This window comes from Hippopotamus amphibius, chromosome 3, assembly GCF_030028045.1.
Source record: "Hippopotamus amphibius kiboko isolate mHipAmp2 chromosome 3, mHipAmp2.hap2, whole genome shotgun sequence".
Classification (NCBI taxonomy): Eukaryota; Metazoa; Chordata; class Mammalia; order Artiodactyla; family Hippopotamidae; genus Hippopotamus; species Hippopotamus amphibius.
Genome location: NC_080188.1, coordinates 157,260,994 through 157,278,588, shown reverse-complemented (window position 1 = coordinate 157,278,588; position 17,595 = coordinate 157,260,994). Strand labels below are relative to the sequence as shown.

The 17,595-nt window shown below is 50.5% G+C and overlaps 1 protein-coding gene across 2 annotated transcripts in view; it reads left to right on the top strand.

Annotated features, from left to right (window-relative positions):
• Positions 1 to 17,595, top strand: part of PLXNA2 (plexin A2) — a 212,825-nt gene that overhangs the window by 22,808 nt on the left and 172,422 nt on the right. For both annotated transcript variants that reach the window (XM_057725989.1, XM_057725990.1), the window contains exons 2-3: positions 2,279 to 3,546; positions 8,763 to 8,945. In XM_057725989.1, coding sequence (XP_057581972.1) covers positions 2,359 to 3,546; positions 8,763 to 8,945 — 1,371 coding nt within the window. In that variant the 5' untranslated portion in view covers positions 2,279 to 2,358. The remainder of the gene's footprint in view (positions 1 to 2,278; positions 3,547 to 8,762; positions 8,946 to 17,595) is intronic.

Here is a 17,595-nt window from a genome sequence, read left to right as displayed (position 1 = left end):
GTGTGTCTCTGGAGGGTATCAGGCAGGGAGGTAAGACAGTTGATCTTAACCTCACACTGTGTCCTTTGGTATCACCTCTGCTACCAGGACCTTCTTCCTCCGCCCATGGGCTAAGCATGCATGTGTGTGTATGTTGTGGGGGAGGCAGGGGTGCACTGCCCACAGACTCAATGCCAGAGTGTCTCAGAGAGCACTGTGTAAAAGGAGGCAAAACCCAAAGTGCATCATGGTGACGATTATAATCCTCGTGGCTCCACGGGGACACACAGCCCTCCACCTGTAGGCAAAGGAGCTTTCCTGCCTAGAGACGGGGGCATGCATAGCCTGACCTCCTGCAGTTCCCTGTCCAGCTGGGGAATGTGAGGATGCTGTTATTTCCTTTCCGCAGCTCCTCTTGAGGAATTCACGTCCTGCTACCGGCCCCAGGACATAGCTAAAAATAACTTCTGACTTTCAAACCGAAAGCTCTGTCTGTTGGGAGGCTTTGCCGGTGAGCAGTGAGCGCGTGGGGCCGGAAGGGCTGTGTCAGAGTCGCTGAGGTCAGCCTGGGCCTCATGCCGCTGTTGCCTTCCTCTTTCCAAGGAAGCCCGGAGCCGGATGAGTCATCCCAGAACAACACCCCAGCCGAGTCCGGTTGGAGGAGAGCAGTCAGGTAGCTGTCAGGCGTGGGAGGCACAGTGAGGAGAACAAGGGAGAGTTTCTAAAGATACAGAGCAAAAACCATGTGGCTCCCACATGTGGGATCTGTTCTACTTCCAGCCCAGTCTAGCCAGGTTGGGAGTGGGGGGGGGGGGGGGGGGGAGGGTGAAAGGACACAGGACTGTCCTAAGCCGCCTTAGAGCAAGTTCTTCATCCTTGGCTTGAGTGTTGCCACGCCTGCTGCCTCATCGCCCAGAGCTCTGTCTGGACTTGTCTGAGAAGGTTGCCGGACAGTTTGTCCAGCTGGAGAAAAAGATCTCTGCTAGACAGTCCATTGCCTCCTGCTGCTACCTGCTGCCACAGCTGCTACCACAATCCCTCCCTCTCCATAAAAGTCAGGAGCAGCGCTGGCAGAGAGATGGGACAGGCTCCACTCTCTACCCTCTGCCTAGGAGTCTAGAGTAGCTCTTGCAGGAGCCCCACCTTGCCCCTCTGGGCAGCTTCCCTGGAATAAGGAGGAAAAGCTGTGGCGCCTGGGGGTTGGGACAGCAGGGAGGGAGCAAAGAAATCGGGCCAGGAGACTGACCGGGCTGGGGCAGGCAGCCTGAGGTTGACCACGTGGGCTTTAAACAGTCATGAAGCCCCAGGAGTGACTGCAGTGAGACTGACCTCCAACTCGCCTCCCTTTGCTCCTCTCCACATCACCCAAACCCAGAACCCTTGCCCTGGTGGCTGAAGCTGGACTCATCTAGTAAGGAGACCGGCTCCTCCCATATTCCACCTGCAGAGAAGCTGAAGTGGAAGCAGTTTCCTCAGGACCTGGCATCCCACTTACTGGAGAAGCAGTGACTGACATCCTCCTGTCTCAAAGAGGAGGGGTGGGGGGTTGTTCATCCTTCTCCCTGGGACCCTTAAGGCTCCTAAACAGCACCTATGTGAATCCCAGTCCTATTCGTCACAGTGTATCTCACTCTCTGAACAAATTTTAACAGTTAATAATCAGGGATTCTTCTTTCTGGGGAGGACAAGGCTAGGGGCAGCAAGAGGCACTGCTATTTAGGATGACCAGCTCTCCTCCTGCCCTATGGGGGACAGAGCACAAAAGAGTAAGGAAACTAGCAGTGTGAGGGCATGGAAGTCTGAAATAAGAAGCAATTTTATTTGCGATAACAGACTCAGAATAGCTGACCGGCAGAGCCTGGGAGAGGGCCTTCCTAACCAGCTTTCACAAGACAGGAGAGATTTCCACCGGACTGGGAGAGAGCGGGAGGACAGACCCAGCAACTGGATGGGGAAGTCTGGCTTTAGTCCCGGCACTGGGATCAACTGGCTGGGTAAACTCAGTCTTTTAACCTCTCTGAGAGATAAAAATGATATCTGAAGAGGACAGAAATAGAGATGCTTTGTAAAGTAAAAAAAAAAAAAAAGCATTTTACAGCGTAAAGGCTGGAGACCAAAATAGATAATAGGATTCCCTGAACATCCTAAAGAGAGGGAAAGTAGGTTAAAAATAGAAAAACTGAAATACAGAAGGAAGAGGCTCACAGAGCTAGTCGGCATTGGGACCTGGGTCAAGCAATCCTGTTCACTCCTCCAGGGATTTATTCTCCGTCTGACTGCTCTGCCTTGTGTTTTCCAGAACCATGTGAGGGTCCAGCCAGTAAGGCGGAGTACACAAGAGCTCAGAGGCTCTGTCTCCTGGTCCCCACCCGGCTCAGAATGGAACAGAGGAGGCCCTGGCTGCGGGCCTCAGAGGTGGATGGCTGGCCTGTGGTCCTGCTCTCCGCTGTCTGCGTGCTGCTGGCTCCCCGGGCGGCCGGCATGCCCCAGTTCAGCACCTTCCACTCCGAGAACCGGGACTGGACCTTCAACCACTTGACCGTGCACCGCGGGACCGGGGCGGTGTACGTGGGGGCCATCAACCGCGTGTACAAGCTGACGGGCAACCTGACCATCCAGGTGGCTCACAAGACGGGGCCAGAGGAGGACAACAAGTCCTGCTACCCTCCGCTCATCGTGCAGCCCTGCAGCGAGGTGCTCACCCTCACCAACAACGTCAACAAGCTGCTCATCATCGACTACTCCGAGAACCGGCTGCTGGCCTGCGGCAGTCTGTACCAGGGGGTCTGCAAGCTGCTGCGGCTGGACGACCTCTTCATCCTGGTGGAGCCGTCCCACAAGAAGGAGCACTACCTGTCCAGCGTCAACAAGACGGGGACGATGTACGGGGTGATCGTGCGCTCCGAGGGCGAGGACGGCAAGCTCTTCATCGGCACGGCCGTGGATGGCAAGCAGGACTACTTCCCCACCCTGTCCAGCCGCAAGCTGCCCCGCGACCCCGAGTCCTCCGCCATGCTCGACTACGAGCTCCACAGCGACTTCGTCTCCTCGCTCATCAAGATCCCCTCCGACACCCTGGCCCTGGTCGCCCACTTTGACATCTTCTACATCTACGGCTTCGCCAGCGGGGGCTTCGTCTACTTCCTCACGGTCCAGCCCGAGACCCCCGAGGGCGTGGCCATCAACTCAGCCGGAGACCTCTTCTACACCTCGCGCATCGTGAGGCTCTGCAAGGACGACCCCAAGTTCCACTCCTACGTGTCCCTGCCCTTCGGCTGCACGCGGGCCGGGGTGGAATACCGCCTCCTGCAGGCCGCTTACCTCGCCAAGCCCGGGGACTCCCTGACCCAGGCCTTCAACATCAGCAGCCAGGATGACGTGCTCTTCGCCATCTTCTCCAAAGGGCAGAAGCAGTATCACCACCCGCCGGATGACTCCGCCCTCTGTGCCTTCCCCATCCGGGCCATCAACTTGCAGATCAAAGAGCGCCTGCAGTCCTGCTACCAGGGCGAGGGCAACCTGGAGCTCAACTGGCTGCTGGGGAAGGACGTGCAGTGCACCAAGGCGGTAAGGAGGACCCACCTGTTCTATCCCTGATGCGGGATCCAGCATTGCACACCCCGTTACACACCCTGCTCCCACACCACCATGGCCTGAAATGAGAGAGCTGTTCAGGCTCACGTTACCAGGTGGTCCCCGATAACACAGAGTCTGATGATACCAGACACTTGAGGCATGTTTGTTGATCCGCGGAGTCATTCCAAATATATAATCAAGTGCCTCGACCCCACCAGCCACTATTGTAGGCACCGGGGGCTTCAGCGGTGAACCGTACAACACAGCTACCTGCCCTCATGGAGCTTTCATTAGTGAGGCAAGACAAATAAATACATAAAACATGTAGTCTTTCAAGTGGTGACAGATGCTATAGGGAAAAAAAAAAATAAAGCATGGAATGGGGAGAGGCAGTACCTAAGAGGATTGGTTCATTGAGAAAGCAGCATTTGAGCAAAGAATGAAGAGAGTCAGCCATCTGAGTATCTGGGGAAAGCATTCCAGAGAGAGGGAGGGAGCAACGGGGGCTTCATCTACTTCCTCAGAAAATGCAGGGCATGCCTGGAGTGTGTGAGGAAGGGTGAGGAGGCCACTGCAGCTGGACCAGAGCATGTGGCAGAAAGAGTGGTTCGAGATGAGGTGGGTCAGAGGTAATAGGGACCAGATCTTACACTTGCAGGGCCCTGTAGTCCACTGTGCAAGCAAGTGAGGCGGTAAAGTAGGCAGGTAGATGTGTAAGCTGGAGGAGAGGGAAGGGAGTCTAGCTTGACTGATAGATTGAAGGGGAAGAAGAATCAGGAGCCTGGGTAGAGGGAAAAGAGGGGAGGGAGGGGAGTTCAGGGTTTAGACCTGAGGAAGGCAGAGACAAGAAAGTCGGTGGCGAGCACTGTCCTGTCAGAGGGTCAAGATGCTGCCATCTAGGTAGTCGCCGTGATCCACCTATCTGTCCATCCCTCCCTCCATCCATCCATTTAACAAGAGGCTATTGAAGATCTTCCAAGGGCCCAGCTGGGGATGCAAACATAAAAAGACATGATCACGACTCTCAGATATCTCATAATCTACTAGGAGAGAGAGCAAGAGATAAAAATAGCTGGCAGTGTAATGTAGTGCCTAAGAGTTTGGGATTCAGTGTTCAAATTCCATCTGTGCTGCTTTCTGGCTGCAGGAGTAAATATCTCTACATTGTTATCTTTGAAATGGAAATCATAATGCCTGCCTCATGGGGTGATCAGATACTATGTGGCAAGATTAATACCATGCCTGGTGTGTTAGGTTGACCATTACTAGTTAACTGTCATGCATTGTGACAAATGCTAAGATAGATTTCTGTGCAAAGTGCTGTGGACACTGGATCTGCAGCCTGGGGAATAATCTCAGACCAGGTGACCCATATGGCTGTCTGCTTTTGGGACCAAAAACCACTTCTGAAAGTAAGAAAACAAATCATGCCTAAGCTATGCTTTTGTTCTGAGCGTCAGTTGCTTGGTATACTAGGACAGTAGTGAAGGCCATAGGCTTGAAATTCCAGCAGATTTCTATTTAAAAATCACTCCTTCCACTTAAAACTGTGTGACTTTGGGCAAGTTATGTACCTGATCTGAGCTGTATATTTTTCATTTTTAAAAAAGAAATAATAGTAGTCTCTTTTTATGGTTATTATGAGGCTCAAATAGAAAAAGTATGTATTAGCACAATATCTGACACGTAATAAGCATTTAATAAATGACAGCTATAGTGATGAATATTAATTAATTAAAGAACAAATTATTTGCTATTATTTTAGCTTTATAAAATGAGGAGGTTGAACTAGATATTCTCCAAAGTTCTTTACAGCACTGAAATTCTGTAACTTATGGCCCCAATCATCAAGAGAAGTGGAGAGGAAATGCAAGGGTTAACCCCTTGCAGAGTCCAGTCTGGTTCCCACTGCCCAGAGGGGGCCTTGTCAGGAGGAAACTGCTGATTCCTGCCTGCTTCTGAGCCAGAGGGAAGAGGAAGAGCCGACACCCTTGTGGGGCTCCACTGGTTTGCAGAGAGACAAGCCCGGGCTAGTAACCAAAGGGCCTCAAAGGCACTCGGAGAGAGGTGACAGCAGGTGGGATCAGGACCTCACAAAAAACAGCCCCTCACTTAACACCCCCCACCCTTGATCATCACACTCTTCTGCTGCAGCCTTGATAGCCAGAGGGCGGCGGGGGGGGGGGGGGGGTTGCTGCAACAGGAGGGGCCCTTTAAAGCCTCTGTAATCCAAGGAGTCCCAGACCTGGGCACCCAGAGACATTTTGGTGGCCTCACAGGGGGTTAAGGATGAGTGAGAGTAGCTGAGGTCCTGAGGCTTAATTTTAACGTGATCTCTAGACTAACATGGAACTCTCAGATAAATGATTTGAGCTCTGTTCCCAGAAAACAAATGAGGAAGGGGACCATCACTCATTGAATAGCAGCTGTGTCCTAAATGCTGTGACGGGCAATTTAAGGGTTATCTCACTGATCCTCAGTATGACCCTATAAAGCAAGGATTATCATCTCCCATTTGACAGATGGAAAAACAAAGACTCACAAAAACTAACAATATTGCTTACATCCATACAGCCATAAATGACACCACAAGAGATTTGAATTCAGTTTAGCCCATATGACTTCTGAGTCCAAACTCTTTGCATTTAGCCATGCTGCTTCTAAGGAAAGCCACACTCCAGTCTCTCCCTTTAGGAGCAAAAGTAAAGGGGCAAGCAGATGTTTGGGAATATGTGACAACTTAGAGAAGAGAGAAAGAAACGTGAGCCAATCTCAGGGGCTTAGGCTCAGAACAAATCATTTTCCTCACAGTTTGGAGATTCTAGACTCAGGAGGGATGTGGAGAAATTCAAAATCACTGGCAAGTTTTTGGCTTCTATTATCATTTCTTAGAAGCTGGCTTGGATTATGCCTGAGCCCAGGCTCTGCAACCTTACCAGTCCCTGGAGAGAATGGGAAAGAAACCGAAGCCATGAAATCAAGAACTTTCAGAGCTGAAAGGCAGCTTGACGATTACCTGGTCTGATCCTTTTCCCTTTACAGATGAGAACACTCAGACTCAAAGTGGATATCTGGTATATCAAGATCACATGGCTGGCTAGTGGTAGAGACAGGACTACAATCTAGATTTCCTGATTCTTTACCAGGGCACTTGTGCTTATGGTGTAGGGATGAGAAAGAGAAGTAGAAAATGTAAAAAGTGGTAGCTGATTTCTCTGACCTACTTTTCTAGGGAGCCTGAAATTTCCATCATTGGCTCCAGCGATGTGCTGATGAATCTTAAACAAATGGGTATATACAAGCAATGGTAATGGTAGGGAAGGGGTGGGGATGGGGGATCTTGATTAGAAGAATTTGCCAATTTCCATGGTGTAAATACTCCCACCATGGATGATTTCAAGCCACTGATGTGATGCCACTAAATGCAGAGAGAGATGTACAGGCGTCCCTCATGAGCTGGCTCTAGCATATCATTGCTTCACTCCCTTCCTGAGAAGCTTGTCCCTTCTGCTGTGTGGAGCTGCATATAATCCAGAGTTCAAGGTCATCCTTAGCCTAAAAGTGAGTTTCCTTTACTAAAGAATAAACACGCACATGCGCGCGTGTACGCGCGCACGTGCGCGCGCGCGCGCACACACACACACACACACACACACACACACACACACACACAGGTATCACTACCACTCCCTTGTAGGAGCAGCAGCTCTCTACAAAACACCATGGAATCACAAGGTACAAGTCTCTGTTCTCTTTGGATTTGAACAGGGAATGGAAGAGAAGTTCCTGGTTTACCAAAAAATCACATGTAGCTTATAAACCCGTTCTTCCAAGGGAATGAAGCTGTCAGAGAGTGACACATCCGCCTGCTCTTCCCTGGTGTGGGCTAGAGGAGGAGGGTGAAGGGAACAAGCTGTTGCTTTCTGCGCTTCCCATGCCCATCACTTCCTTCCTCCTCAGGGATGCCTTTCCAGACCCGGAGGGAGCAGCTGCCACAGGGCTCAGGGCTCCTTCACACCCAGAGTCTGTTACCTTTGCCACAGGATTTCCTGTTGTACGATCAACCAGGGTGTTTTGGAGGATTCTGGGCAGTTTCAGAGGATCCGGGGTGTTTCAGAGGAGCCGTCAAAGCCCAGCCTTGGGCTAGACAGTGTGCAGAGAATGCAGCCCCTGGCCTCAGGAAGCATACAGTTGTTTTTTTTTTTTTTTTTTTTTTTCAACTGAATGATCTTAGAAATCACTAATTTAACAACCCCTAAAGAGGATGTTACTGGTTCAAGACCACATAGCCTCATAGAGGAAGAACAGAGACTAGAATTCTTTCCGTCCAGCTATTTTTTCACTTGCTCAAGGTGATCTCCTTTCAGCCCCAGTCTCCTGACAGCAAAGAGACTTTATTTTTAATTCTTAATTTAAAAAAATTTTTATTGAATGACAGATACTCTTTATACAAGCACACCCCCACTCCCTACAAAACACTGCTAACAGGAAGGCCATCACCCCCAGAATCTACCCAAACATCATCGAAGACCTTTAATGGGCAATGATGAAAATCACTGTACAACCTAACGAATCTCTTTGCGTGAGTTATTTCCTTTTCTCCCCAATGATTCTCTCACAGAGGTGGGCAGGTAGTATGACACGTGAGGAAACTGAAATTCACGTAGACAAAGTAACTTTTCCAAAGGTTAAGGCACTGTTCAGCGTTATGATAACCCTTTTCAGTCTATCCCCAGTAGGGGATGTGGTGAAAGTGGAGTGACTGAAAATTCCTTATGCCCAAAGGCAGGCCTTTGCCATCCTGGAAACAAATGAGGAACCCCTTCCGGGCTGGTAGGAATCCTGTGATGTTGCCTCTAGCCTGAATCTCTACTGTCTAAATAGAAAGGTCCCACAAATGGCATGGTCCACAGGGACATTTAAGTGACCAGGAAATGAGTTTGAGCAATCCGCTTTTATCGCTGGTTGTCTTGGCAGAGAAGTGCGTGGGTGATAGCAGGTGAGGGAGAAGTTCCTCTCTCTGGCTTCACAGGAGCCAGCGCGGGGTTCATGGGTCAGCCATGAGATGTTTGGCTCCTGGACTCCATGCCTGAACGTCTCTGAGGTCTGGTGTCCTGGGGCTGGTGGCCACGGTGGGCGGGCTGGTGTAGGGCGACTCGGCCCTGCCTCCTCTGCTACTCACCCCAGGTCCCTCCCCTTCTCTCCAGCCGGTGCCCATCGATGACAACTTCTGTGGGCTGGACATCAACCAGCCGCTTGGAGGCTCAGTTCCAGTGGAGGGCCTGACCCTGTACACCACGAGCCGGGACCGCATGACCTCGGTGGCCTCTTATGTTTACAACGGCTACAGCGTGGTATTTGTGGGGACGAAGAGTGGCAAGCTGAAAAAGGTAAGGGTCTGTGAGCCTGGACGCCCCAATGCCGTTTGACTCCTCGGCTGAGAGCCTCTTCTGGAAGGTTGCTGTTGATGGAGATTTAACGAGAGGCAACTCCATTTCCTGGGGGTAGGACAGTTAGATGCGGGGGGTGGGGGGCGCGTTGGTAGGGGTTAATTTGTGGCTAATCTTCTAGCTGCTTCTTCCAGCCATTGGTCAGTGAGTGTCTAGGGAATGTAAACATATTTCAATATCATCTAAACTCCAAGGAATTAGGAAGATGCATCTGCCTAAAGGAGAAAAACAAAAAACACAAAACACCACTATCTCCAAATCAAGTCGAACTGATTTTTTTGATTATCTACATGATGAACCACCCACATCACAGATCCCTCCCCAGAGCCTGCAGAGTTGATTGTACTGATCAGAAGTCTTTGTTGAGTCCAGAGCAGCTGCTTGAAGCACATTATGGGTTTCAGTTCTCAGCCGATGGTGCTTCAGCTCTGGGATGGTATATGGTGCCTGGGTAAGAGACCGCTCTCCTGTCTTTCCTCTCCCTGCAATCGCAGATTCTTCCCCACCCTTTTATCCCCACCCCCAAGACCTGCGCTGCCAGGAGGAAGTAGACATCTTATCCCGTGCCTGCCCTGGGCACCTCTGCCCGTGGGAGGGCATGGGCCTCTGGGGCTGACAGCACGGGGAGCCTCCTGCGTGGCAGGCTAAGGCCAGCAGCTTGTACCTGCTTGTCTAGCATGCTCAGGGTGTCGAGATGGAGCACAGTCTGGTTCATTATGTGGGATTACAGCAGTCACGTTCTTTCCGGTCCCTGCTAATCCCCTTTTCCCAAGCTCCCCCTCCTGTCACTTTTCCCCAGTCCCACCACCTGTGGATCAAGGCACAGGCCAGACCTCACTGCATCTCACCCTTTGATGTTGACATCAGCCCTGTGGCTCTTTCCTCCTAATCTGTGTAGTGCCTTGGGGAAGATGTTGTTTGGGAATGTGGACGGGAGGTGGCAGGGAGGGAGCCTGAGGAAGAATTTCCATCTCCTGCTTGTTCTGAGTTGCTGCCAAAGGAGGTGAGAAAAACTGGTCTAGGTAGAGGTGGAGGTGCTGAACCTAATAGACCTCTTCTTTCTTGTGATACCAAAGCCCTTTGCCCCTTTTCTCACTCTGTGGAGAGGTGCTTCCCTGTACCTGCCCTGTGCCCTGCACTCTGCCTGGAACGTGGGCCCTGGCTTGGTTTAGGCACAGGACGGTGAGGGTGAGTGGATCCCTGCATTCGCTTTCCCAAAAGTGGGGAGGGAAGGAGGTGCCTTCTGCGATTCCACTGAATATTCTGGAAAGTTCTATATTCTGGAAAAGAATCTGAAAAAGAATATGTAGATATATATTTAAAACTAAATCACTTCGCTGTACACCTGAAACTAACACAACACTGTAAATCAACTCTACTTCAATTTTTAAGAAGTAGTATATTCTATCAAGACAGGGTTCAAATTGGACCCCTGAGGCTGGCTACCCTTCTGCAGGGTTATCTATACAGTTGGGTAGATTTTACCCAGGGACTTTGGGCCAATGGGCATATTGGAGCTGAAATCCAACCAGAGCTCTCCTTGTCAAGCCATGTGCCCTAGGGTATAAACATCCCCCTACTGCTATTAGGGGCTCCCCTACTAGTTCATCTGTGCTCTAGAGACCACCTCTTTCTCAGTTGCACAAAGGCTTTCTAGGGCCAGCAGTAGCCACAGCCAGGCTGGTGCTCAGCTCCTTCCCCATCCTTCCTCCACCTTCAGTCACTGTTCTGAATCATTCCTGTGATTCTGTCTCCTTTATTCTCTTGAGAATTCTGTTAAAGGCAGGTGTCATGCTTTATTCTTATTTCCTTCTTCCTGCCTCATCCTTTTACCAAATGTTCCCACCTGGGATGGACCCCAAAACAGTCTTGAAAAACAGAACCATTCTCCGAGGAACCTTAGAGATCAGCTAGCCCAATGCTTGTGTTATTTGGCAGGAAAATTGAGGCCTAGAGAAAAAAAGTGACTTGTCCAAGCTTAGAGATGAGGACAAGTTGCCTCTTGCCCTTACACCCAATTTGGCACCCCTTTTACTTAAAGAAGCAGCCATGGAGCCCGGGGGTGGAGGCTGAGAACAGTCTTCTGGTTCAGGCTTGCTACAGGGTTCATCCAGCGTTAGGATCTGCATTGGGGAATAAATGTTTGCCAAATTGATGGACAAGGACTGAATAAAGGAAGAAACACCCAGCCAGGCTCAAAGGGCCCTGTGCAGACCTTCCCATGTCTCTGTGCATCTTGTGCACGTAGACAGCCGCTTGGGACATCTTTCCAAGCCATGCACTCAAGGTAGCCAAGTTCTCTTAGCCCTCTCAGAACCCCAGCAGACAAGTCACTATGGAAGCAAGTCAGAGGGTTCAAGGGCAAGGCTGGGGGCGTGGCTGCCCACAGCTTGTTCCCACCTGCAAGTTGGCTGCTGCTTCTCACTCTTGACTTCGCCATTCTTTGGCTGTTTCTATGAGCTCATAATACCCTTCCTTCTCCTCTGGGCAGCTCACCCTTCCTTTCCAGCCACAAGCTTTTGAGGCACCTGATACTAATGCCGAGCTCCCACTGGCCTCCCATGTACCCAGAGAAACGGCCCGTGAGGAATTTATGGAATGTCCCCAGGAAACCCTACCATAGTCCAGGCCCCATAGCTCTTTCAACACAGGAAGGAAAATAAAGAAAAAAAAAGAAATTAGTCAAGGGTTTGGAGAGGGGAGGGAAACAGGGTGCGTCAGAACCAGTCACTTCTTCCCAGCCTGACCAGGCATCCTTTGTCCACGGCAGCCTGTAGGAAAAGGATGTCCCTGAGTGGGGACGTTTAGAGGAAGCAGAGACTCCCTAGAAGTGGCAGGACCATGAGGTGCTGTTCTGTGCTGTGTCACATGCTTGCTCATACCCTGCCCTCTGCTAGACACACAGAGAAGAGTGCAGATGGGGCCACTGCCTTCTGAGCCACAAACATGCAGAGGGCACAGGCAGAATAAGGACGAGACCTGAGAACCAAGAAGTGTAATACTTGCATAGGCTAAGGACCAGCATATCAGAGGTGATAAGAAGACAAACCAGGATTCGTTGCAGGGATGGAACAATTCCAGAGAAATCAGCTGCAACAGTGTGATTAAACTGGAGGGCTTCATGGAGGAGGAAGCTTACCAGGCTTTGCTTTGAGAATGAATGAGACAGATAAAGTGATGAATTGGGGATGGGAGAGAAGGGCCTTCTAGACCTTGGGTGCTGCGTTGAGAAGATACAAAGCACATGCCAGTGCTTTGTATCTTCTAGAGTCTAGAGTGCACAGCAGTTCTTGGGGGACTTGGTGAGGTGGAAGCCGAGAGATAGAGTGCCGTGAGGCTTCGAGCCTTAAGAGGATCAAGTGAAAAGGTTCTCGGGATTTTCCCTAACCTTGTGCGCCAACTGTGTGACCCAGCGTTAGCAACGTTAATTAGTCTTCACCGCACAAACAGAAGAACAATGTCCAGGTCATGAGAAGTGGTGGCTGCACTTTCCACTGGAGATAACATTGTAAGAGGGCTTAAGCCAACTAAAGTACCAGATCAACAAGGGCTGGAAGGATGTAGGAGTCATGCTCTATGGAGAATATTTTTAAAAGGATGTTAACCCAAGGGAAGAAGAGTGAAGGAGGAGACAAAACAGCTTTCTTCACATACTGTGATTTACTGAGCACTTGTCATGTGTCAGGTGGTATTCTAAGAGCTTTTTATCTACTAACTCATCTAATCTTTATGTAACTCAATGGGGTAGGTGCTATGATCACCTCCACTTTGCTGATGAGGAAATAGAGGCCAGAAAAGGTAAAGAAACGTGTCCAAGAACCATATGGCAAGTAAATGACAGAGCCAGGGCTTGAACCTTGATCACCTGGTTTCATAATCACACTTCTCCACTAAGCTGTGCAAGATGAATTAAACTTACCCAATGTGGCCCCAGAGGGCAGAAGAGGGCCAGCAGGCAGGAGTTCCAGGAAAATAGTTTTCCACTTAATATAAGGAAGAAGCTTCTTTCAGCCAAACTGTCCCACAAGGGAAAGAGTTGAACTCAAGAGGGAATGAGCTCCCCGTCAGTGGAAGTGCTCAGGCAGAGACTGGGTGGTCACTGCTCGGGGACACTGTGGAGGGGTGCCTGCACCAAGCACACGGCCTTTCCACTTAGGCCTCCACTATTTCTCTGACTCCCTCAGTAAGCGTGGGAAATAATGGAGGGCAGAGAAGGGGAGCAGAGCTGGGGAGACCAACGCACCCCGGCTGTGTTTGAAATCATGGCTGAGTTCGTGCTGGCCCTCAGAAAGCCCCTGAGAGTCACCAGGGAGGTGCTTGGCCCAGACAGGGCAAGGCAGGGCCCAGAGGATGAGGGCCAGCAGACATGGGGCAAGAGGCAGAGGAGGGAAAGCAGGGCCTCCTGGGACTGGGCACGGTTGACTGTGCCGACATCCCTCCTGGCCAAGGACAGGCTGTGGGAGGCCAGAGGAGAGATGCCCAGAGCTTATACCAAAGCAGACAAGGAAGAGCAGTGGCCACAGGGAATGCAGATGCATTTAATACAACATCCCAGGTTGAGGGCAGGGATCCAGGAGGCAGGTCATAGGGCATAGGAGGGAAGGGACTGAGCTGAGATGGCAGAAGACACCAGGACCAGGAGGCAGGACCCTCTAGGGTTTGGAACAAAGTCCCATTTGCTCCTTCCCTCCACTTGCAGCTGCTAAAACTGCTACCTCAGCCCTGGCTTCCCATTTCTTTAGGCCTCCTCTGGCCCCTCGACCCCAGGGCCCCACAGCAGCAGGAAGTGCTGGCTCTCTGGTCTCTCCAATCCCAGAAACCTCTCCTGCTGCTCAAGGCCTGATGACATGTCCCTCACCTTGTCCCTTCCAGCCTCCTCAGACCACCACCCGACTGCTTTGTTCCAGTAGCATCTGACATGGGAGCAGCTGCTAACGTGTCCACTTCTCTTGAGATTCACAGGTCCTGGAGGACAGGGACTCTCTTTTTCGTATATGTCACCCATCCCCACTGCCAGAGCCAATGTTTCTCACACATCAGATGCTCATGAAATTTATCTCAAATGTATTGGGTACCTCGCCCAGGCCAGACACCTATTTGCACGGATTGGAATAGAACCAGACACCAAGAGTGACTCCTGTTGACGTGGCTGGTTTGCAAAGGAAGGAAGTTAGGATGTGGTGGATTGGTCCGCGGGGGTGGGGGAGGGGGAGGGTGGCGGTGGTGGCGTCTGGTGGTGGCGGTGGGGTGAGGAAACAAGAGAGCCGCTGTGACAGGAAAAGAGTTTGTTTTCTGGTTAACAGCTTTTGGAAGAGGGTGGGGTGGTGCTCTTAGAAATGTCAGCCAAGGTGGGAGAAGGGAGCCACATTAACAGTGTTCCCTGCACACCCCCGGGCGAGCAGGGCCGGCCCTCTGCCCGGCCCGCATCAGAGGCGGGCTTGCCTGCAGCAGGGAGGCAGGTACAGAGGCCCAGGTAACCACTCCCCCCGCCACCCTCCCGCCAGCCCTCTCTTTATTGGACGGACTCCTGGACCTTGTTTGCAAATCCACAGAGACTCAGCCTTTTCAAGGTCTGGGGAGGGCCGTGGCCTCTTTTGGCACCACCTCCTTTCCCATTAGCTAAGGCAGCCACTGAAATGCCTGTGAAATTCTTGAAGAAAATTCTTTCTGCCTTTCCCTGTGGGACGTACCAACCCAAGGTCTCCAGTCCGCAGCCCACAGGAAACCCTGCCTGACGTCCCTTCCCAGTCCTATTCTTCTCTTTGTGAGCTCACAGACGATTTACTGAGCCAAGCCAGGAAAACTGTAAGCTTCTTGCTGTAGCAGCTTAGGCGCTGGAAAGGATCCATCGGGAGCACCAAAGTATTAACTCTCCCAGGCCCTGGGGTTATTGCTCAGTTACTTGATAACGCTGATTATTTATAAGATACCTCTCCGTGGTCCTTTCCATCCTCCACAGATACTTCAACTAGGTATGGTGCTTGTTCCCTGCCTCTCCACTCCATTTTACAGATGTGCAAAACTGAGCTACCGGCATGTTACATTAAATACCTTGCCCAAGATTACATGGCCCTTCCACTGGCAAAACTGCCACTGGCATTCATACGTCCTCCCAAAACACACACAGAAGTTCCTGACCTGTTACTTGACTCCCTCACGGGGTGGAGTCGTCTTGGTGGACGGAAAGCCCAGTTGGATGAAAAGCTGAGAAACATGCCTTTCTCTCTGTGCCAACGCCACCAAACAATAGCCACTCATTCCTCAGAGTGGAAATGATTCACTCGTCTCTCAGTGTGAACCCTGGATCGGGTAAACAGCCAGGGCTGTGGGTCTCATTCTAGGAGACCTAGTGGCTTTCCTGGGACCAGTGACCACTGTGCCAATGCTCTGACGCCCTGTGGTGTCTCAGCAGCGCGGGGGACTGGGGTCGTGGGGAGCAGACGCCGTCTCCCTCTGCCCCAGAGGAGGAGGTAGGGTAGTGGCTCGGAGCTCACCACCACATCCCTAGTAATGAGTTTGGCTCCCTGCCCGGGCTCCTGCCGCCAAACTCGCTGTTTGTTTTGTTGTTTTATAGGCCTCTTGGGTCCCAAGAACTGGTCTTCTGAAAGCTGGGAAAGGCAGCATTTGGTTGGCACAGGGAAGGGGGCATATTTACAGAATCCCCCAACAGCCCAGCCCCCAGGCCACGGCATACCCCTGCTTGACTGTGACAGGTGGAGAAGGGGGGGTGTGGGTTTCTATCCAGAGCCCCAGCTGACCCCAGAGAAGAGGCTGTGATCTCCCAGAGCCATTCCGAAAGGGAGAAACTAAAGATTCATTTTTTTTTTTGCACCTTTTGTGCGGCTTCTTGTGTGCTTCAGTCTTGGACAATCCCTATGAGGAGTCAGGCTGGGGACTCAGCAGAGTGCTTTGCACTCCAAGAGGGAGCCTTTGGATCTCCAGGCTTTATCTCAGGGCAGGTGAAGCACCAGGGCATGATTCGAGTCCACAAAATCCAGGTGACCCAAAAAGGCCCTACAGAATGTTTAAGAGGCCAAGGCGCTAATGTTTACAAAACTCTCATCTTTAGGGCAATACAGACCACATAGATGCACATCCTTTTAGGCCATTGAGCCTTGCCTGCTTGTGATCGATACAGAGCATGGACATAGATCTCAAGGTTGGACAGGACCTGCAAAGACCAGCTAGTCCTCTCCTCTTGCCTTCATGTAGGAACCTGTTTGCATAACAAAGCATATGAGCTTACAGGATGCAGTCCTGACTCCTATCTGTTAGCTGTGTGACCTCTGAGCTTCAGTTTCCTCGTATGTAAAATGAAGACAGTTATATCTGCCTCATGAGATTGTAATGGGGATTAAATGAAATCATTCATTCTTGAATGAAAATGTATTGAATACCTACTATGCGCCGTGTGCTGTGAATACAGTAGTGAACAAAACTGTGGACATCGCCTGCCTTAGGGAAGATTATATCTTAATGTGGGAAGACAGATGAGAAAATAATGAGAAAGCACAATATACAGTATATTTAGAGGATAAGTAGTGCTAATGAAAAAAATAGAGCATAATGAAATAGTTTATGTAAAGCGGGGTGCTGAGCTTATATGCATTTAAATATCACTACTATTGTTACTTAACTTGCGAGCCTCAATTTTTTTCTTCTATGGAGTGGAGAGTAATAAACATCGTACATAGTTGTTTTAAGGACTAAGTGAAATCATGTATGAAAAATACTTACTCTGGTGCTTGGCAACAAAAGTGCTTCCATTATTATTACCAACATCTTTGAGGCTTCTCCCGAAGCCCACTTCTCCGGCTCCCTGGGGTAGTGGAACTGTCAGATCAGCCTCCTTTTTAGTGACATGTTTGCAAGGTCAGATGGAGGAAGAGAATCCTGCCCCCTGCCCCCAGCCCTGAGTCATGGGAAAAAAAAAACACTTACAAGACTAGACCAGCTGAGCCGAACTAATCTAATCCTGCTGGACACTGGCATCCAGCTGCATTAGTCACCAGTGAGAGCTTTCCGACTCCCATATCACCAAAAAATATGTACTGACCCCTCCTCACGGCGGGACTGGGGGAAGTGGAGGTTGGTTCCGCTCCTATAGCTTTGCAAAATTAACTGAAATGGGGCCATTCTCTGCCCTTTGCATGCTCCCAAGCCAACCATAATATCCTAGGGTTGCACAGCTCTGCCTTAGTTGAACTGTGTGATCTTGAGCAGACCCCAGTTTCCTCAACTGATCCACCAATGGTACCTTGCAAGATTGCTATGCACATCAAACACAGGGGAAGTAAAGCACCTAATATAGAGCCCGGTGCATAGGAGGTGCTTAATAAATGGCATCCTTTGATGCTGTTACCACTGTTACTACAAGTGTGACCCTCACTAATATTACTGCTACCACTCCTATACCATCACCATGCTTTTCTTCCAAGGACCCAGATTCCTTTGGTTTCTATTAGCCATGAATCCCATAACATTTTAGGATAGGTAGGAAGGATTGAGATATTTCTGTGCTGTGTTGCAGATGATAATACTGAAATTCAGAGAGATTATGGATTATTACAGATTGCTCAGGGTCACAGGG